The sequence below is a fragment of the Rhinolophus sinicus genome, linkage group LG16 (assembly GCF_036562045.2).
Source record: "Rhinolophus sinicus isolate RSC01 linkage group LG16, ASM3656204v1, whole genome shotgun sequence".
Taxonomy (NCBI): domain Eukaryota; kingdom Metazoa; phylum Chordata; class Mammalia; order Chiroptera; family Rhinolophidae; genus Rhinolophus; species Rhinolophus sinicus.
Window position 1 is genome coordinate 31,813,719 of NC_133765.1, and position 22,174 is coordinate 31,835,892.

The 22,174-nt window shown below is 47.8% G+C and overlaps 1 protein-coding gene across 9 annotated transcripts in view; it reads right to left on the reverse strand.

Annotated features, from left to right (window-relative positions):
• Positions 1 to 1,680: 1,680 nt before the first annotated feature.
• Positions 1,681 to 22,174, reverse strand: part of RPH3A (rabphilin 3A) — a 216,520-nt gene continuing 196,026 nt past the window's right edge. For all 9 annotated transcript variants that reach the window (XM_074321945.1, XM_074321946.1, XM_074321942.1 and 6 more), the window contains 9 exons: positions 20,695 to 20,774; positions 17,533 to 17,607; positions 15,967 to 16,076; positions 11,541 to 11,667; positions 7,999 to 8,055; positions 7,108 to 7,262; positions 6,485 to 6,566; positions 4,716 to 4,812; positions 1,681 to 3,904 (listed from right to left, as the gene is read on the reverse strand). In XM_074321945.1, the coding sequence (XP_074178046.1) occupies positions 3,774 to 3,904; positions 4,716 to 4,812; positions 6,485 to 6,566; positions 7,108 to 7,262; positions 7,999 to 8,055; positions 11,541 to 11,667; positions 15,967 to 16,076; positions 17,533 to 17,607; positions 20,695 to 20,774 (914 nt within the window). In that variant the 3' untranslated portion in view covers positions 1,681 to 3,773. The remainder of the gene's footprint in view (positions 3,905 to 4,715; positions 4,813 to 6,484; positions 6,567 to 7,107; positions 7,263 to 7,998; positions 8,056 to 11,540; positions 11,668 to 15,966; positions 16,077 to 17,532; positions 17,608 to 20,694; positions 20,775 to 22,174) is intronic.

Sequence of the window (22,174 nt, forward strand, 5' to 3'; positions counted from 1 at the left end):
CTTGGCGGTGGTCCCAGCTTATACTGCTTTCACCGAGAACCACCAGCCCCTTGATCTCCCCCGCTTCCCTGGGCCTCACCTTTGTCCGTCCTGATAGGAGACTACACCTTGGTACCTTGGTCTCCATTTTCCAGGTGAGGAAACTGAGACTCAGCGAGGTTAGTTTCCAGAGCTAGAAAGTGAGTCAGGATCTGACTGCTGGACACAAATGGGTTAAAAAGCTGGTGTGCTGTTTTGGTCTGGTGTTTTCGACCACACCCTATTGCCTCTTGTATCTCAGGGGAGGCTGGGGGTAGGGTGGGGGGTAGTAATTAGCCAAGTCAGGTGTCCCGATAATTCTGAAAACTTTCCTCAGTGTATATTCATCTCCGCTTCTTCGGCATGTCCCCATGCTTGCGGAAGGAGATCAACCATTTTAGAGATGGAAATTAGGGTTCTCTTCACCTGCCCATGAATGACTGGTGGTGGCTGCCTAGAATGCTGTGTTGAACAGCATTCAGTGGGCCTGTGGGAAAGCTACCATATTGATTAGTGATGTCTGCCATGAGCGCAAGGAAAGAGAGTGGCAACAAGTGTCTCCTGCCATTCCTGGGAAGCCTGTATGGCCCTAATCGGCACCTCTTTCCACCTGGTGGCATCTGGCTGAGTTGTAGCAAAAATAGGGCTTTAAGGCAGTGGTTTGCAAAGTCATGCTGGAGGCAGAAGCACAGACGTCAACCAGGAAATTTTCAAATATATACCTTGTCCCCAGGACATAGCAGATCTGATGGGAGTGGGGAAGTGGTGGGGAGACCATAGGTGGTTTGAAAAAGAAAAAATCTCCCCAGGTGATTCTAATACAATGACTCATGCCCCAACATTGAGACCTGCCCTTTTGGGGTAAGAAAAGGAAATGGTCCCTAACTTGGCCTAGAAGAGAAGTTTCTGTTGGATGGAACTGACAGCTCTTTCTGGGAAGTAACCATCATTCCTAATAAATTGTCTAAGTACTTTTGGGATCGATTACAGTGAGATTAAGACTCCATCTGGGACATTAGCTACCTACTCAGCTCCCCTTGAGAATCTCGAGTGAGGGGCCATCTGTGAAGCCTCATCGCAGGGTGGAAGATGCTAGAATACAAAGGAGGTGTTCGAAGATCCACACCCGTGTTAATCAGTGTGTTAAGAGCACTGCACAGGGAGTCCAACAATCTAGCTCCCTTTCCAGTACTGCTGCCATGAGACGTTGGATGTGCCATTCCCTTCTCTGAGCTTTGGTCAATCAGTCAAATAAATTCTTCTCAATCAGTCAAATAAATGTGTCGATTGAACTAGGCCCTGGATCAACTCTACCATCTCTTTCAGCCTTGACATTGTCTGATTCTATAACCATTTGGGACTTTTCCGCAAGGTTGGGGTAGGAGACAGTAGATGAGGATGTGGTCTGCCTGTTGGGTGGGCACCAGCAAAAAGCACTCTTCTAAGAGGGTGTGGGCTCAGCCAAGTTGCCTTCAGCCTACCTGCCCAAGATGAAATCCACCAGAAAGCAAACTCCACGTGGGCAGAGAGACCACACCTTCCTGTTCACCTCCATTTCCCCTGGGGCTGGAACATAGTAGAAGCTCATTAAATACTGACCGTCCAAGGAGCCTCATGGATCCTGGTGGAGAGAAAGAACTTCCAGAAACCAGAAAGGAAGAGTGCAGGCCACCAGCTTTCCTGGCTATTGCTACTTTATTTTTTGCTACATCATCACAAAGAAAGGCGGTTGGACGGTTCTGCATGCACCGGAGGGTGTGTATTCTAGGCAGGGAGGCAGTTACGTTTGTAGGAGAGCGGAGACAGCGAGTGCCCAGGCTGCCGGCATTGCCAGCTTGCCGCGTGCTGATTCCAGCGCTAATACCAGCGTCAGGCGTGGGCGACGCAGCCAGCATGCTTTCTCCTAAGGGCAAACCCTGGAAAGGAGGTGGGCTGAGAGTGGGTGCCCGGGGGACTGACGGGGAGCGAGGGGTCGGGAGGCAAGATGGCCGCTCAGGAGCTGCGGGCCGTCTTGGGGATCTTGATGTTTAGAAAATGGTTATTCAAGGCCAGAAATCAGTGACTTTCAATGAACTGTGCAGAGAGCTGGGGGTGGAGCACACTGCAAGAGAAGGTTAAAAGGTGTGTGTTTGGAGAAAGTGAGACTTTGACTGTCCATCTGATGACGTCTATAGATAATGGGGGGGGGACGGGGGAGGCAGGGGAGGGTTGTACAGAAGTTGGGAAAAACCAAGCCTTTCTCAACACAGCACTGAAGAATGATCCAACCCAACCTCAAATTTACGTTTGTCCTCATTGCTTTTTGCTCCTTAATTTTTTTTTTTTTTTTAAGGAAAAAGACTGATTCATGATGGAACAGTTGACATCAGGGCCTCTCAGTCTCTAAAGTTTTAGATCCCTGATGATGGCATTTTATTCGTCTGATACACTTGGAGAAGGGGTTGCAAGAGATGAGAGAGAGATTGAGACAGAGAGATTGAGGGGGTTCTGAGGGAGAAACGGGGCGAGAGTAAAGGAGCAGAGAATCAGGGTCTGGGATGGGTCCGAGCTTCATTTAACTAAGAGCAGAGGACATGAAACCTAAATGCCGAGGCTTTGGCAGGCCCCCCTCGGACCCAGAGCTCTGGTTTCTGAATACCCTCCGCGCCCACTTGGGGAGGCCAGGGCGAAAAGGCCCCTCAGTGGGGCATCTACACAGCCTGCGGGCTGCCGCCATGTGCCCTGCGCCCGGGGACACACCGGCAGCCCACCTGAGCCCCCAGGCCACCTGGCTCTGCCAACAGGAGAAGGGGGTGGTTTGAACAAGCGCCGGCCTAAATGGAATTTCAGAGTTTTGCCAGTTTCTCAACGTTTGCTGGTCAGGCTGGTGAGAGGCGTTGAGGGCGGAAGGCTGTGTTAGGAGATTTTTTGCTTTTGCTATGTGACCCCCTTAGAGAGGGAACGAGGAGAAGGGGAGAGAGATGGGGGCAGAGAAAAGAGGTGAGAGGGTAAAAAGGGCAGTCTGGTGTGGTGTCAGGGACAGGAAAGGGAAAAAGGAGGAGAGAGAAGCAGGGGTGGTGGGGGATGGTAGAGAACGGGTGTTGTTGTTTTTGCTAGTAAGCAAACAGGTGACATCCTGAAGAGGGGTTACTGAGTCCCTTTGTGTATTCCACGTGTCCATTTCTTGAAGCATTTGGGAGCTGGGAGACTCTGTCCCTAGTCACCAGGGATTTTGAACATGGTAGCATTTTCCTGGCAATTGGGGTACATATGTGGAAAGGTGGTGGGAAACTGGGAGCTCTGTTTCTGCCTCAAGACAAGGTCCTCACAGCCTTGTCAGGTGTGTTGACCCCTAAGGCGACACGCAGACAGCAGACACGACACCGTAAATGCTAGTTGTGTATGTGTGCACCTGTTCAAGGCCAGGAGGGTCTGAAAAACAGTCCTACATGCTGCAGAACGTTTGTAATGACCCCAACTGGAAGGTGGCTAAACGAACACCCTCCTTGTAAAAGTCTCCCCACCCCTGTCCTTACTGCCCCATCCTGGAGGGACCAGACACGGGCTGTGCTCAGGGCCCGCGTCCCAGCATCACGGAAGGAGGAGAAGGTCTTTGGCGGCAGTGCCCACAGTGAGGGGGAGACCTCCAGGGCAGGCTCTGGGAGGGTGGCAGGGGGTGGGGTGGGGAGGTGCAGAGAAGAAACACCAGAGTGCACCGGGGCAGGCTGGGGAGGGGGTGCGGTGACCAGGGCAGCGGGTGGGGACTTGGCACCATCCTAATCGCTGGACACGTGGTTCTCGTTCTGTAGCTGGTGCCAGCGCTCGATCTTCTTGTCCTTGTTTTTCAGACACTCATACCAGTGTTTCAAGCGCTCTCCCTTGGCCGAGATCCCCAGCTGGCAGCCTCCTGGATGACAAGGGAAGATAGGGACACTGGTCAGCATGGAGGGACGCGTGGGGCTCTCCTTCTGGACCCAAATGTCTAGGTGGGGAAAAACTGCCACCAAGCAGTGACTCCCCCCCCCCTTCCCCTCTCCTGGGATCTGTTCTCTATGGAAGGTGGTTAGGATATTATTACTACTGGGCTTTTCTACTCAAGAACCTTTGGTGGCTCCCTACTATAGCACCAAGTCATAACTTCACTGTCTACTTTTGGAGACCTTTTATAAATCACCACTCACTCCCGGAAACGTATCTCCCACTACTGTTGGGAGTGCATCACCTCTTTCCAAAGAGCGAGTTTCCTCACGCTGCTCAGTCCTGCCTCCACACCTTTGCTCAAGCAGTGTCCCTTGCCTGGAGTTCCCTCCCTGTTCTGTCTTTAATGACTGTTCTCCCTCCTTATTTGGGAGGTGGGGGGAACTAGGAAAATTAGAACCTTCACCCTGGACTTGCAAATAGGTTTAGGAGACTTCCTTTGCACCCTATTTTCTGCAGAGCCACAGACCCCCCTCTCCTGTGATTTAAACATTCCCCTGGAGGTGATCTGTTCAGCAGATAACCAGTCACAACCCATTCTTCCCAGCTTTTAAAGCCCTTTCATCTAAAGGCATCCCCTAATTGGATCCAAATCAGGACCGTGGGTCCCGACTTCACATTTGGACGATGTGGTTGCCAAGAGAAACGAGGGGCATTCACCGTCCTGCAGCCCTGGGGAAGGGTCTCCTCTCCTGGGAGGACAGAGGATGGGGTTTTCTCTGGGAGCTGGGAGCACTCACCGATGTAATCGTTGGACTTGCCAATGTCATAGTCCCAGACGGAGATGTCCAGTGACTTCTTCGCCAAGTCACTATGTTTGATGTCATAGAAGAACTCCTGGATGCGAGAGAGCAGGACACGTGAGTGGGAGGGGCCCAGAGCCTTTGGCAATAGAGCTAAGAGGCTAAATCCCAGGCATTCATGAGTCAAAGGGAGGCCCTGGAACTGGGCATTCTGGGAGCAAGGGGGCCTTCCCACTCTGAGCCTCTTCCCCAGGTCCAACAATTCCCTTTCAACAAATATTCTGTGTAACAAAGTCCCTCAAGCCCTGACGTTCTCTTTTCAGTGACTCTCTGTTTGCAATTGGAAAGGCGAGTGGGGTTTTTCTTTTTTTCCTTTTTTTTAATGGAAGTTTATTGGGGTGACAATGGTTAGTAAAATGACTTAGGTTTCAGGTGTACAATTCTGTAATACATCATCTATATATCACATTGTGTGCTCACCACCCAGAGTCAATTCTCCTTCCATCACCATGTATTTGATCCCGTTTACCCTCATCTACCACCCGCCTCCCTGGTTTTTCTAAGAGAGCCGGTCCTGGTCACGTTTCCTGGAAGGCAGGTAGCCTGAACTCAGTCCTTCCATTCTGGCAGCTTCTAAAGTACATTTTTCCCTGTTTCCATCATTTAGAGATTAAAAGCAGATGAGGGGACTGAGACTGACATGAGGGAGAAGTGCTTATGTTTCCAGACCATCTGATTTTAAAAATAACTTTTCTGCCTAATTTTAAAATCCATCCATTGTTAAACAAGGAAGCTAACAAACAAACAAACCCAAAACTTGGGTAATCTAACTACCCAAGAATAACCACTGTCAACATGCCCCAGGTGTAACCACACAGATGTGTTTTTAAAAACTAGTACGAATATTAATTCAAACATTACAATAAAATATTTGAGTATCATACTATGTGAAATGTAATAGGAATATATCATATTGTGGTTTTCTTTTTCCATTTTGTAACCCCTGGTAAAAACCAACTTAGCGCGCTGGAGAATATTTTTCTGCATCACCATTTTAATGGCTTCATTTAATGGCTGTGTGGCTCTACCATAACTTAACGCCCTACAGTTGAGTATTTAGGTTGTTTGCAATTTTTCACGACCATTAGTGATATGATAAAAGGCACCCTTGCAGCTAAACCTTTGTGTACATCCATGATGGTTTATTTAGGATAAATTTCAAGAAGTGTTTCTTTGAGTTTGTAAAATTTTGACATAGTGAACAGTGGGTGAGTCAAGAGTCTACTGCAATAGTCCAGGCGTGAAATGCCGGTGTCTGAACCAAAGGAGTAACAGTGAGAACACAGAGGAAGGAGTACTTTCAGTGGGTATCTAGACAGCGGCTTTAGCAAGACTTGATGCATTGGACGGATGTGGGAGTGAGGTACAGAGAGAAGACAGCACCAACTGGGTAAATGGTAATGGGCATCGCTGTCCCTATTTATTTCCTCAAATTTCAGTATTATAGACTATTAGAATTGGTGAAGATTGGAGGTAATTTAATTCAATCTCTCTTCAAACTCAGCTTCTGCCCTATGACATTTCTAATCTATAGATTTTTGTGTTAGGCTTGATTCCCTCTAGTGACAAGGAATTCACTACCTCTCCTATAGATAACTCAAGCTGATCTATGAAAGAGTTTTTTCAACAACATTCTGGTAGGGACTTTGTTTCTCTCTCATAGACAGGAAACATCTCAAAGCATGCTCAAAATGGGGCATCCTTACCTCATTAAATTCGGGATTCAAGGTTTTCTTCTTAATTTGAGTCTTGTGTTTGGCCTTCTTTCCCATGTCTGGTTTCAGCCAGCTGAGAGGAGACATGAGAGGCTGTTATGAATGAAGTTTAAGGAATAAGAAACAGCCTCTTGATGACCCCAAAGGCTCCTTCCAGTGTTAGGAGAATTTGATGAACAAGTAACTGATGAACAAATCAGAAAGTGAATCCACATGAATGATGACCAATGTGCATGAGAGTCTCTACTTGATGCCGGGCACTGCCCTAAGCACCTTAGCTGGACTTAATCCTCAGCACACACTAGATGGTAGATGCTGATTCTGGGGGGCTACAAATGGAGTTACTATGGCCTTGCCAGCCACCCCTCTCTGACAGGAGGGACAGAGCCACAAAACTTCTCATATGGGCAATTGACATGCCAGTCTAATTGACTGAGACTCCAGCCTCACATGCTAGCCAGTTCTGGTCATCTGTCTCACTGTGTGACCTTGGGCAGGTTCGTTTCCCTCTCTGGACCTCAATGTATAACGATCTCAGGGAAGCTCTCTGGTTCCCCTTTCTCAAGGAGATGGGATCCTTAGGGCCCATTCACGGTCTCAAGGCATTGACTCACAGCTTGACGAAGGGATCCGAGTAGCCATTGGCATCCATGGCGGCCAGGTGCACGCAGCGTACGATGCCCACGATGAGGCCTCCCTGCTGTGTGCTGTACATGAGGGACACCAGGATCTTGCCTCGTTCCTCTATGTCACCAATACGTTCCACCTGCTGCAGTAGGAGGAGAGGGCATGTGAGCCTAGGAAGGGAGGTGGGGCAGGCAGTGTGGATGGCTTAAGAAAGAGCCTATGGAAAGCAAGGGGAGCTCAGCCAGTGCCTATGCAATCAGCACCACGGACAGCAGAACCCCCCCTCCACTGGCCTCCAGGGAGGGGCAAATGGTAATAGCCAAGGGGACCAGTCCAAGGCACCTGGGGGCCAGTGGTTTTACTCTTAGACACGGACTGAGCCCTGACTCTGATCATAGGCTGAGCTTGACCCTGGTCCCAGCCCAGTCCCGAACTCTGAGCTCAGGCTTCCCTGGTCCAACCAGCCTTCTCACGAGTGTAGTCCCTGGGGTCGTACAGAGACCTGGGCTGAGGGCATGGACGTGTAGCCCAACCCCCAGCCTCGGCTAGACACACAGCTCAAAGAGCCCCCATATGTCCCCACGGAGGGAAGGTGGCATTGTTCTAGTCCTGCAGAATCGCCAGCAGAGCTTCTGCCAACCAGGCCGAGGAAGTCAAGGGTGTTCTGGGTGCGAAAGGCTGGGGCTCCGGCCACCTCAGGCTCCAGGTGTGAAGGGCATCCCCCTGCTCTCATGTCCTAACGCCTTGGGCAAGGCTGGCTCTCCTGGAACCAACAGGCAGGTGGTTCTGGGAGAAAGCGTAGGGATGGGGACAGGGAGGGAGAGAAAAGGCAGATGCCAGGCCCTGACTGGTGGCTTCAAGACCCACTCCATGCTCACCTCCTCCTCATAAAGGGCCATGCCTCGGGCGGACCCAGTGGTCCCAGCACGCTTCATCTTAGAAGGAACAGAAAGGAAAGAGAGTATTATTTGTGGGGCTCATCTCCCTCCAGGAAGGACCAGAAGCCCCTCACCCCTCCATCAGCATCCAGAGCCACAGGGCAGGTTCTCCAAGCTTCTGTGGCCCTCTAGCTTTCCCCTTTCACCTAAAATTTATATAGTGCTAACCATCTGACAGACTACGTTAATGCACACAGCCTACCACACAGGTTGTACTACTATCCCCATTTTACAGATGAAGACACTGAGGGTCAGAGTGGTTAAGCCACTTGCCCAACATCACACAAACAATAAGTGGCAGAGCACCCCATACATAAAATAATAGGATTTGATTTTCTGTGGCTGGAGGTGGCACAGGGGTCTTGGGGTCTGACCACCAGGTACGTCTTCCCCCAGTGACTCCTAAGGTCCTTTTGTGGGAGTGTAAGGCTCTGGGGAACACAGTATAAAAACTGCTGGTTAAATATTAGGTTGGTGCAAAAGTAATTGCAGTTTAAAAGGTTAAAAATAATTGCAAAAACCGCAATTACTTTTGCACCAACCTAATACAACCTCCCCATTTTAGACATGTGGAAAATTGAGGTCAAGAGGGGTGGAAACAGTGCTTATGCAGGCCCTGTCCTTGGTGAGGCAGTTGGTGTTGAGAGGGCTCAAGGTGAAGAGCAAAGGACGACGATTAGTAGAGTCCTGTGGCCCCCTGCAGGCCTCTGCCTGTCCTGCCACCTCCGTGCCTCTGGGGCTGGCTGCATCCATCACAGGAACATGGGTGGGCCTCGGAGCTGATGACCCAGGTGGAGGCCTGGCCACTGTCCTGACCACCGGACTCACTGAGTGAGGGAAAGAAGAGGAAGACTAAAGAACCCGCTGTGAACAGGAAAAGACCGAGAGGCAATGCTCCACAACTAGGGTTGTCTTCAATGATTTATTTGGAGCCTGGCATTGGTGTCAATTCTTCTTCGCAATTTTCCTTCCCGTGTCTTATTCATTCCCCTGTGCTATACAAATACGGCATGGCACATGGGTATGCCATCCTCGGGCCGGCCATCTGGTGGGAGGATGCTGCAGGATTCCCCCTCCTGCCCGCCATGGCTTCCCTGTGGGGAGCTGGCTCTCTGCCCAGGGGCAGCAGGCATGCTGGTGGTTACAGCAGAGCTGGGCTCTGCCCGGCACCTGAGAGCACGGCCGCTGACTCGTGGTGTCACCTTGGCAACGAGCTCCCTGCTCTGGGCCCAAGTGGCCCATGTAAAAAAACAAAAAGGGCAAGTTGGATTATCTCTAACAATACATGTTGCTGGGTCCCACCCTATGAGGTGTGATCAAACAATAAGGTGAATTTTTAAATAAAAAAATGTATTACAGTAAAAGACACATTGCCATTAATCCCCCTCAAAATACTCCCCCTCGTTTCAAACACACTTGTTTCATCGTTCTTGCCACTTTCTGAAGCAGTTCTGGAAGTCCTCTTTCGTTAGTGTCTTTAGTTGCATTCTCATGGCTGCCTCGATGTCCTGAATCATTTTGACTTTGGTGAAAAGCCAGCAGTCACATGGTGCCAGATCCAGTGAATAAGGTGGATGAGGACACACTGTCATGTTTTTATTTGACAGAAATTGCCGTACCAGAACCGATATGTGACACGGAGCGCTGTCATGACAAAGGATGATTTACAGCACATTTTAAAACACACTTTCTCTCAACAGTAGCTCACACCTGACTGACTGCACCGAACAAGCTGAAACTTGTCACACACTGTTACTAAGGTTCCATGTGCTGCTTCCCATATTGAAGATCCCTGCTTTTCCACTGGATGGCACTTGGCAGCAGCATTCACTGTATTTTGTGATCACAATGGAATGGCTCTGTGTCACACATCACTTCTGGTACGGCATTTCCTGTCAAATAAAAACATGATGGTGTGTTCTCATCCACCTTATTCACCAGACCTGGCACTGTGCAACTTCTGGCTCTTCCCCAACGTTAAAATGACCATGAAAGGTAAACGTTTTGAATTGATTCAGGACATCGAGGCAGCCCCGACAGCACAACTAAAGACACTCATGAAAGAGGACTTCCAGAACTGCTTCAGAAAGTGGCAAGAACGATGGGACAAGTGTGTTTGAAGTGAGGGGGAATATTTTGAGGGGTATTAATGCAATGTGTCTTTTACTGTAATAAATTATTTCAGAATTTAAACATTCACCGTGCTGTTTGATCACACCTCTGACGTCACTAAGTCAGAATCTCCAGGGAGAGCTCCACAAATCTTAATTTGTAAAGCTCTGGTTTTAAAAACTCTAATTGATTCTAAGGTGTAACCCAACTGGAGAACCTCAGGTTGGTTCTTGTTCTTTCTCAGAAGAAAAGTATTACATCTAAGAATCACAGTTCTAATGCTTTATAAGTACTCTCACATGAACCCTTAAGAGACCCTATGAGATTGGTACTCTATCACCCTATTTTACAGATGAGAAAAGAAGGCCCAGAGAGGTTGAGTAATTTGGGCCATGTTATTTGACAAGCGGCAGAGTCAGGATTCAAACCCAGGGACTTTGGTTCTTCCAGAGCTGCTGCTCTTCAGCACTCTGCTATCCTGCCTCCTATTTATCTGTGTGGTGCTTTATGATTCTCTGACTGACAGGGGGTAAAGCAATATTATTCCTATGATAACAACAGTTACGAATTTATGAGTGCTGGGGCGGCCAGATGGCTCAGTTGGTTAGAGCGCTAGCTCTTTTTTTTTTTTTAATTAAATTTATTGGGGTGACAATTGTTAGTAAAATTACATAGATTTCAGGTGTACGATTCTGTATTACATCATCTATAAATCCCATTGTGTGTTCACCACCCAGAGTCTAGCTCTTAACAACAGGGTTGCTGGTTCAATTCCCACATGGGACGTTGGGCTGCGTCCCCTGCAACTAAGATTGAAAACAGCGGCTGGACTTGGAGCTGAGCTGCGCCCTCCACAACTAGATTGAAGGACAACGACTTGACTTGGAGCTGATGGGCCCTGGAGAAACACACTGTTCCCCAATTAAAAAAAAAATATGAGTGCTTATTATGTCCTAGGTTCTGTTCTGATTATGGCTTTCAGAAACCCTCCCACAAGGCAGGTACTGTTATAATGCCCATTTACCGACAAGAAAAACAGAGGCTCAAAATAGCTCAGACCCTTGGCCAAGGCCAGGGAGCAGGGAAATGGCAGAGCTGGGTTTTGCGCCCAGGCAGGCCACACTGCCACACCGCACTGCCCCTCTCAGTCTTGCCGAAGTGGACTCTGCCATTCAGAGAAGTGATGTTAACACAGGGTTGGTAAAAGGCTGGCTGTTCTGACCTGAAATCTTCACCCTCCTCTCAACAGCTGCCATAGCCCCTCTACTGTGTGGCACCCTGCAGATCTGTTACCCACTCTGCAGGTCCAGAAGAAGGCAGCACCCTCCAAACGTTTCTCCCCCATCGAACCCTCAGGAAAAGGCACTCACCGGAATCACCCGCTCTAGGCAGATATTGAAGTTCTTCCTCTGGCTGGGCTTCAGTTTCTTGAGTGAGAATCTGGTCTCACCGATAAACTCGTTATGGCCAAATTTGTCCTCGTCACAGACAGAGATCCTGAGATCCACAAAAGGGGTGGGGAGAGAAAAAAGAGCATATATTGAGCTCCTACTGTGTACCAAGAGCTGTGATGGATGCCAGGAAGGAATGTGTCATGTGCAGAGGAACATTTCAATTTCCTATTTATTGGAAATTAGGCCAGGTATTTTTAATTTCTTCTTTATTGTAGTATAACTTATAAGCAGTATGTGGACAAATCTTGAAATGCTAGCTTGTTGAATTTTTGCATGTGCATACACCCATGTCAATGTCACCACCACCCAGATCAAGATACAGAACATTCCAGCCCCAGACGACCCTCATGATCACTCCTTCAAAGATGACCACTCTCTGTCTTCTGGCCCTGTGATTCATTGTCCTGGTTGTGACCTTCATATACATGGAATCTGATAGCTGCTCTTGCTCAGCATTATGTCTATGAGATTCATCCAAGTGCATAATTTGTCCTTTGCATTGCTGTATAGTATTCCATTGTGTAAACATACCCTAATAATTCTGTGCCCGATGGGCATACGGTTTTGAACTATTTCTAGTTTTGAGCTGCTATGCGTAAAGCCGCCATGGAACCTTCTTGTCATGTCTTTTCATACACACGTGTATATAGTTGACCCTTGAACAACGCAGGGGTTAGGGGTGCTGACCCACTGCAGAGCCGAAAACCCATGTACAACTTTTGACACCCCAACAATGGAACCACTAATAGCCTACTGTTGACTGGGAGTCTGACCGAGAACATACGCAGTCGATTAACACGTATTGTGTATGTTATACGTATTACAACACTGTGTTCTTACAGCACAGTAAGCTGTAGAAAAGACAATTATAAGGAAGAGAAAATACATTTACAGTATTTACTGAAAAAGAATCTGCATAGGAGTGGACTTGTGGAGCTCAAAGCTAGGTTGTTCAAAGGTCAACTGTATTTCAATTGGGTGTCTTCCTAGGAGTGGAACTGCCGTGTCATGGACTACACATAAGTTTGGCTTCAGGGAAAACTTCTAAGCACAAATGGTTTCCACCAATTACCCTCCCAACCAGCAGTAATGCGGGTTCTGGTTGTTCTTCATTGTCTCCAACGTTTATTTCCTCAGTCTTTAACTGTAGCCTATCTCCCTGTGGTTTTCATTTCCATTCCCCTGATTGGTAATGAAGTTCAGCTTCCTTTTTATACACGTTATGGCCATCTGAGCATCATCTTTTGCAAAGTTAGGCTAGGAACTTATCTGACCTCTCCTCATTTAGTTTTTCCTGCCCGCCGAACATCTGAGTTTCCCACTTGAGAGAGGAGACGAAGGCCCAGAGAGGTTGAATTATTTTTCCCTAATAAAAGGCAGAATGAAGATTTGAATCCGGGTCTCCCTCATCCTAAAACACTGTATTGTCTTCTGCATGGCACTGAGTAGCAGAGAGGCACAGAAAGTGTAGGTAGGTCAGAAGAAAGGTCCCTCGGGAGGCCAAAAAGACCAGTCAAAGGGTGGTAATTCATCCTGCCATATACTAAAGCCAGGAAAGGACTTGTTCTCCCAAAGCATAGGAGACCGTCTGGGGCACAGGCAGGGACTAATGGCAGGCGTGTCACTCCTTGGCCATCAGCATTTGTCGAACAATGTTCAAAGTTCTGGAGACCAGAAGGCCCTTACAGCTGAGCCCCACACTGCACACGGCTGGACAATGAACTTGCCTCCATGGTGGGGTGCAATCAACACCATCCTTCTGCAGGGCAACATGTGTCCCAAGACTTAAACATCATCAGCACTTTTGAGCCAGTAATGCCACTTCTAGGAATTTATCTCAGACATATGAAGGTCAGTGCGAAAAGTATTTAACTACAAAGATGTTTATCAGAGTATTGTTTATAATTGTGGAAAAGCAGAAATAACGTCAATTTTTTCCAGTGGGGACTTCTTAAGAAAATTCTGAAATAACTATAAAAACTTAACAGCGTACATGGAAAATAATGTTGGAATTAGTAATGAGGGAAATGCAAAAACCATAATGCAACATGGCTACACACCCACCAGAATGGTCCAGACGAGGATTTGGAGAAACTGGAACTCTCACATAGTGCTGGTAGGAGTGGAAATTGGTACGATCTCTATGGAAAACTGGCAGTTTGTACTAAAGCTGTACACATTCATCCATGGTGACTCAGCCCTTACACTCTGAGGTACATATGCCACAGAAATGTGTGCACCTGGGCACCAGGAAACAGCTACTAGAATGTTCCTAGCAGCCCTATTCTAATAGCCCCTGAGTGAAAACCAATCAAATGCCCATTCCAGTAGAACAGATAAACAAAATTGTGGTCTAGCCACACAATGGAACACTAAGTAGTGATGAAAATGATCTATACCACACACGACAACATGGATGAATATCACACATAATATTAAGTGAAAGAAGACCGACACAAATGTACGATTTCATTTCTATAAAATGCAAAACCAGACTACATTGATTTGTACTGTTACAAGTCAGGATAGTGAATCCCCTGAGGGGAGGGTCCTCACTGGAGTGGGGGCACCTGGGGGCCTTCTGTGGTCTGGGAATGTTCTGTTCTCTGATCCTAGGGTGTTCGCTTTGTGACAATTCATCAACCAGAAACCCTTTTTATGTGTGCACTTTTCTAAATGTATGCTACACTGCAATAAAAACGTTTACTTACAACAGTATTGTAAAAAAGAAAGACAAAAAAAAAACACACAAAAAAAAGAACAAAAAAAAAAATTAAAGAACAGGGGCGGCTGGATGGCTCAGTTGGTTAGAGCACGAGCTCTCAACAACAAGGTTGCGGGTTCAATTCCCACATGGGATGGTGGGCTGCGTCCCCTGCAACTAAAGATTAAAAATGGCAACTGGACTTGGAGCTGAGCTGCGCCCTCTACAACTAGACTGAAGGACAACAACTTGGAGCTGATGGGCCCTCGAGAAACACAACATTCCCCCAATAAAATTTAGGAAAAAAAAAAAAGAAAAAGAAAAAAATGTCTCTGAGCAAGGTACTTAAAAAAATAAAAGAATAAAGTAAAAAAGGAAACAAAAGAAAAACAAGACAAAACATTCAAAAACTAGTATTGTAGCTGGTGGGAATGTAGTTGGAAACAGCCAATTTGGAAAGCAATTTGCATCCCTGGTAACATTAAAAAAACCCACAAAACCTACATATCCTATGATCCAGCAAATATTCCTTCTTTGTTTCTATCCTCAGGAAAAACTCCTATGAACAGGAGGAAGCAAGAAGGATGCTCGTTGCAACTTTGTAACAGAGAAAAGCTGGCAACAACCTAAACGTCTGTCCACAGGGCACCGGCTAGAGAAACTGGTAAATATTCCCAGAAAATTTTAAAACATGCCAAACAATACCACATATTGTTTATAGATACATAATCATGTAGCAGAAGGAGAAGGCTGCTGGGAATGACAGCCCTACAATTCAGGGGGTGTTTAGCCCTGGGGAGGGGAGGGTAAGAAGGAGCTGGAGGATGCAGTTTACAATAGGAGCTTCCACTTGCATTACTCTTTGGGAAAAAAAAAAAAAAAAGAAAAAAACGCTGAAGCACATACAGCGAAGTAGTAAGAGTTTTTTAACACACTGAGTACTGGGTTCATGGATGTTTGTTTTATTCTATTCTATACTTCTCTGTATATCTCTAATATTTAATCATGAAACATTTAAAAAATCTGTGCTCAATCTATTCTGCGGAGTACTCAGAAGCAGTTAAAAATTAGGTAGTTCTAAATGCCTTCTCAGGGCTGTAACTCCAAGCTATGTTGTTAGGAAAAAAGGCCAATACCAGATATATACAGCGTGACACTTGCCATGTTGCAAACCATAGTCTGTGTATGCACACGCGCGGGGGGAGGAAGCAGAGCAGACTCACGCTGTGCGAGGGACTAATATTGAAAGGGTTTTGCCTTCTATAATTTTTTTACAAGAAAAAATGTATTCGTGTATTGCTCATATAATGAACAATGCAGTTTAAGACAACATTGTAGAAAAATATAAAATGCATCGACATATTGTTAAGTAAGGCCGATTAATACGATGGTTCATCTTTATAAACACTCAATTTTATATAAAAAAATTTTGCTTGTGTGCACACACACACACACATACACCCAGAGTCCAGACAGCAAGATGTTGAGTTTTACTTATCTGGACATACAGAAGTTTCTACCAGAAATATGTATTGTTTTTGTAGCAGTAAAAAAGAAAAGCTATGCAGAGATGCTTTAAAGAGTGTCTCCCTCTGCCCAGCTTCAGTGCCCCGCTCTGCCCACCTGCCCAGCAGGTACCTGAGGGTTTTCCTCTGCATGTCCTCCTCTGTGATGCCGTGATAGACGAGAGTCTCATTCCAGATGGGGTTCCGAGTGTTTCGCAGGGTTTTTGTCCGGAGCTTGTTGGACTAGAACCCAGAGAGACAGACAGACAGACAGACGGGGAGCCAGCTCTGTAGCCCCATCCTTTGCGCTGATTTGGGGTGGGGGACTGACACTCCCCTTAGGAGTATCCAGGGGTTCAGTTGCTCCCAAATGCATAACTCAGGGAGTGGGGGGGGGGGTCTGTCCTCTAGGCTGACGGCTACAGCCATCACCAATGCTGGACACTGGGCCACCCTCCCTCCATGCACTGGGCTCCCTCTTTGAACTTTCCATTAAGATTAGAAAAGTAGAGACAGCTTTCTTTGAGGAAAAAAATCATTTATATTCATAGGTCAGAGAGGCAGAAATGAGAGTCACCCACTCCTCGGCAGTGACAGAACAATTTGTGGGGATTTCAGGAGGATTCCATCTGTTTTCCCAAAGAGCATCCCGATGCCTGAAATTGCTTAGAGGCAACAGACTTTGTCATTTTACTCTGTGAGGTCACCAGAAGAGGTGGCCTGGTGGCAAATCTGATGCACATTAACATGCAAATCACTCACTGGATTCTTTGGCGAAGTGCATTTGGATTTAGGAGTAAAGGAGAGAGTCTCAAGGAGAAGCAAATGTGACTGGGGAGTTAGGAGTAGCCAACCACTTTTCAGTTTGGCCATGGCCAAGTGAGGGGCTGTTTCTCCTAAATCCAAACAAAGAATGAGTGTGTGTGTGTGTGTGTGTGTGTGTGTGTGTGTGTGTCCTCTTTTGTCTTATGGGGCATTTGATACTCATAGAGATTTTTAACAATACTCATAGAGATTTTTAACAAGCATTTCCCCAAGATCATGGAACCAAGGGCACAATCTATTATTATTATTTGTTATTTCGGACATCCACGTCACATGAACAGAACAAAGCAAAAAATAAAACCCAAGAAGGCCCACTATCCAGCCAGGTGCTCTGAGTGGGTCAATCTAAAGCGAGGAGAACCCATCCCACTTTCCCTCCCTAGAGCAAAGTAATGATCAGCAGGTGAGCTGGAAGGGGGGACAAAGTGGGTGGGACGGGGGTGCCTTTTCTCTCAGGAGGAGAACAGGATCTCAAGGGCTTGGCCCTGAAATCTACAGGCAGTACGTGTTTCTATTGCGAGATGAGGAGTGTTTGGTTGGGGCATAAAATGGGAGGGGCCGGGGGACCAGGGCCAGCGCTGGGGAGCCACTGAAGGTATCTGAGCAGGCGAAGGGCATAGTCGGGGCGTCTGATTCTTTCCTGGCTGTTGGCAGCTCCCCGATCCCAGGTTTCTGGGCTGGAGAAATGGACAGAGCCCCTGTCCCTTGAGGGAGAATGACGCGTGGCCACCCCTTGCCATTTGCAAGGACTTTGCCACTCAGGGAGGAGGGGGACTTGGGGGCTGATAGGGCTATTTTAGGTTCTGAGCTGGGAACCTTGCGTGCCTGCCAGGGCCTATGTGCCCGGCTTGCGGTGGCCCAGGCCATATGGTACCTTGCTGGCTCCTGGCAGGAGGTGCAGCTTAACGTAGGGATCGGCCAAGCCATTGGAGTCCATGGGCTTCAGTCCCTGTAAGACAAAAGGCAGTGGTGGGAGGGCTTTGGGAGGCCCGGGCGCTCAGCTGTCACAGGCATTGGGCACAGCCCCTGGCATCTGTCCCAACCATCGGTTACCATGTGTGCTTCCTCTTTCAAAAAAAGATAGAAGGAAAATGCAGTATCGTGGAAAGAGCTCTGGAATCAGCCAGACAGGGTTTAAAGCCTGATCAGGTCACTTCCTGGCTGTGTGACCTTAGGCAAGTTTCTTAACTTCTCTGAGCCTCATTTTCCTCATTTGTCAAATGGGAAGAGAACAGTACCTGCTTCATGGAATGGTGAGACTTACGTGCGATTTCACCTGTAAAGCACTTGACACAGTGCCTAGTACATAGTAAGTGTTCCATCAAGGTTGGATTGTCCCTCTTTGGAGGGGAGGAGATGTCCCAGAATAGGAAGGGTGGGAGAAGGGAGAGACGAGGGAAAGGAGCCCTGAGTTCTGGCTCCGGCCCCTGCTCTCCCTTCTGAGACCTCAGTTTCTTATCCCTATGATGGGGATCGCAGTCTCTGCCTGGGCCCCCTCACAGGGCTGGGGTGAAGCTCACATGAGACAAGGGGAGAAAGGAATCTGGCATAGACATTAATTGGGCTTGTTAATATGAGCAACTTCAAACTTCCTGGGGCTTGGACACCCTCTGTCCTTCCTTTGTGCCCAGGCTGGGACAGGGGTCCCACCTCTGGGCTCCCACTCTCCCGTCACAGCACCAATCCCCAATCCCAGGTTTTGTGCCCTCATCTGTTCAGTGGGGCTGATCACAGCCCCTGCTTCATGAGGTTCTTGGAGGATTAAATGCAATTTCACCTGTGAGGGTTGAGCTCTGGGCCTGGCACAAGTATGTGTGAACAATTTTTACTTCTACTAGCTGGGGAGAGGATGCCACAAAATAGGGCACAAGGGGAAAGCTGGCAGCGTTCTCTAAGGGGTGAGATCACAGGCTTTTGAGCAGGACTCCATGGGTTCGAATCCCAGCTCTATCACTTCCTGGCTATGTGACCTGGGTAAGTCACTTAACCTCTCTGTGCCTCGGTTTCCCCGTCTGTAAAATCAGAATGATAGACCCTTCCTCATAGGTTGTGGTGAAGATGAAATGGGACAAAATCTGTAGAAAGCCCCAGCGGGTGTATAATACTCAAGAGCTGCTACAGTGATGGCTTCTTGTCCATTTCCCAGTGAGGGTCCATGAGGGTACGGCCTTGTTCACTCTCGTATCCCCAGCGTCTAGGGCACTGCCTGGTACAGAGCAGGGATTTAACAAACATTTCTGGAATGACTGTTTGAATTGCGAGGTGACAAACTGGCAGACATTGTGTTTTTAAATTTTGAATTTAAATGTCTTTGAGTGGGGCCTACTCACTCCAGTTTACCAAAGTTTCTGCCACACCCTCACCTCTCAGACACTTTTCTCATTTCCATTACCAGCCCAGCCCGTGAGCATTTGAGTTTTCTGTATCCCTGTCTCGAGGGGGCTGGAATGGTGTGGCTTTCCCCCATTTCTGGAGCCGGAGGAGAAGACTGTGAATGAATGGTTATGGACCTAGAGCTACCGTGTTTCCCTGAAAATAAGACCCAGCCAATCAGCTTTAATGTGTCTTTTGGAGCAAACGTTAATATAAGACCCGGTTATATTATATTATATTATATTATATTGTATTGTATTGTATTGTATTGTATTGTATTGTATTGTATTATATTATATTATATTATATTATACTATACTATACTATACTATATTATATATTGTTCTATGTTATGTTATGTTATATAAGACCCGTTCTTATATTGTATTATACTATATAAGACCCGGTCTTGTAGTAAAATAAGACCGGGTCTTATATTAATTTTTGCTCCAAAAGATGCATTAGACCTGACTGTCCGGTTAGGTCTTATTTTCGGGGAAACATGGTAGAGACTATAACATCCAGACTCAAATACAGTTCTATCCCTTACCAGCTGTGTGACCTCAGGCTTTAACTTTCTGAGCCTCAGTTTTCCCATCTGTACGAAGGGGTTAATTATGGCCCCTACCTCAGAGGTTCCTATGGAGACGAAACAAGATAATGTATGTACTTGCCTCCTTTGTTCGGAGGAGGGGCTCAATGTGCCTCAGTGACTGACACATAATAGGTGCTCAATAAATGCTTGCTGACGAAGTGCCCTGGCTGTGTTGATCAAAGAGTTGTATTAAGCATTTCATACCTCATTTATCATCCAAGCTGGGATATTTTATGAGGAGGGACGTTACTTATTACAGCAAGGCGACAGGCACCAATGGGAACTGTCCTGGGCAAACTGGAACACGTGGCCACCTTACATTTAATACTCAATACTCATCCCTATGGGAGATTATCCTCAGTTTACAAATGTTCACACTGAGGCCCACAGAGGTTAAGTGACTTCCCCCAAATCACATAGCTAGGAAACAGCAGAGATGGTGTTTGAACCCAGGAAGTCTGGTTCCTGAGCCTTGGTTGGGGTGGGAGGAAATTCTAGTCAGTTACTTTCTGGGATTTGCGCTGATGTCACCATCCAGCTTTCCTTGGCATCTGGAATGCAGTTGGCTTACTCCCCCAGAGCCTGCAGCGTGGGGAAGTTTTTCCATCCTGGTTTGCCTTTCCCACCTGAAGCCCACATTAGTATCCTTGTATCTGCAACAAAGGGCCGACTCAGGCTGCTGCTACAGCTTGACAGCCACGTCAGCCAAAGGAGCAGTTCCACGGCCATGTCAGCTGTCAAATCAGGCTGTCATTGCCTCCCAGGTGGCACCTCTGTGGTCTCCTCCAGAGATGCTGTGGACAGGCCCGGCAGATCTCAGCTCTGCCCTTGAAGCCTGGCTCCTGGGAGGCGGCTGAAGATAAGTGAAACTCCTCTGGGGCTGTCCCCGGAGGGGGTCCTCCCCCACAGATACGGGCTGTGGCTAATTCCTGCCTTTTCCTCACCACTGTCACTGTCACAGATAGACAAGGCAATGACAGAGACAGGCCTGGTAAGGCATGCCCTCCCCGAGTTCCTGAGAAATGCCCCCACAGCCTGAGTGGTGCCCAGCTTGGCTCCCTTACCCACCTTGGCTTTTATGATGGTGCAGTGCAGGGAGCTGTTGTCCTGGTCGTAAAGAAGGCTGAACTCCAGGGCACCCAGGGTGGCTGGAGGGGGAAGAGGCAGGAACCAAGACAACATTCATTCAGTCATTCAAAAAACATTTCCTGAACACTGACTATGTGCCCCGTCTGGGCTAGGCACTGAGCCTACAGAGGGGAAGAAGCCTCGCTCCCTGCTCTGGACACTCCATGCTGGTAGGCCCTCTGCACGGGTGACTGGGTAATTATTTGTGCAAGGCCTAGTTAATGACGTCCTGAACCGCTGGACAGAGAACCCCAGAAGGGCAAGAGCTGTGCCTGTCTTGTTCACGGCTGTGTCCCCACTGGGCACGGTGCAGGGCACACCGTCAGTGCTCACTTACTTGCTGAAGGAGTGAGTCTTAGCATTTGGTGTTGCCGCTGCTTGGAATGCTCTCCTTCTAGAACCTCACATGGCTGGTGCCTTCTCATGATCCATGTCTCAGCTTGAATGTCACCTTCTCAGAGAAGCCCTCCCTGATCACTCCATCTAAAGCATCTATCCTCACCGTATTTTATTTCCTTCATGGCGCTCTGTTGCTATTTGAAGTGAACTCATTGGTATGTTTCTCTCTACTAGACCGGTAGTTCCGTCAGATCTTTTTCTGTCGTGGTATCCCCAGCATCTAGAACAGTCTGGGCCACCTAGTAGGTGCTCAATAAATATTTGTCAAATATAGAGGAGTGAGTGAGGAGTACAGAGTTGAATACAGAGACAGGCTTGTTATAAACCGCTGGGGACAGACACAGGCTGGGAGGGGTCATCTATGCTTGGCAGTCCAGTGAAGGGACATGTAAGGCAGATGGAATAGCAGTGGCCGCTGTTCCAGGCGGAAGGACCAGGAAGTGGAAAGGCAGAGAGGTGGGAGAGACATGGCATATTTCCAGAGTAGAAGTAGCCCGTGGCTGGCAAGGTTGGGGGGTGGACTCCCCAACTCCTTTCCCCTGAGATTGCAGACCCCTGACCCATGACCCAGGGGAGAGCCTGGGAACAGAGGGGATAGCTGATATTTCACCCAGGTCTGGCCTCTGCGATAGCTGTGTGATTGCCCCTCCACTTACTGGTCGTGTGAACTTGGACAAGCCAGTTAATCTCTCGGGGCCTCCGTCTCCCTGTCTGTGAAATGGGAGCAGTAAAAGCCACTATTCCGAGGATCCTTGGGACGATTAGATGAGTGCATGCACGTAACACATTTAGAAAAGTTCGTGGCACAAAATAAGTGCTCAACAAATGTGTGTATCACCTTACCTCTGAGGTGCATATCACGTCATCAAAATTCCTCACATGTGTTTAGCACATTATATAATAATGGTTTCCAGTTTTAGGAAGCACTTTTCCAGGAGGTGCCTCAGTTTACCCTCCCCTCCGCCCTGTGTGGGAGGCAGTATTTGCTACCCATTTTCCAATGAGGTGATCAGGGCCAGAG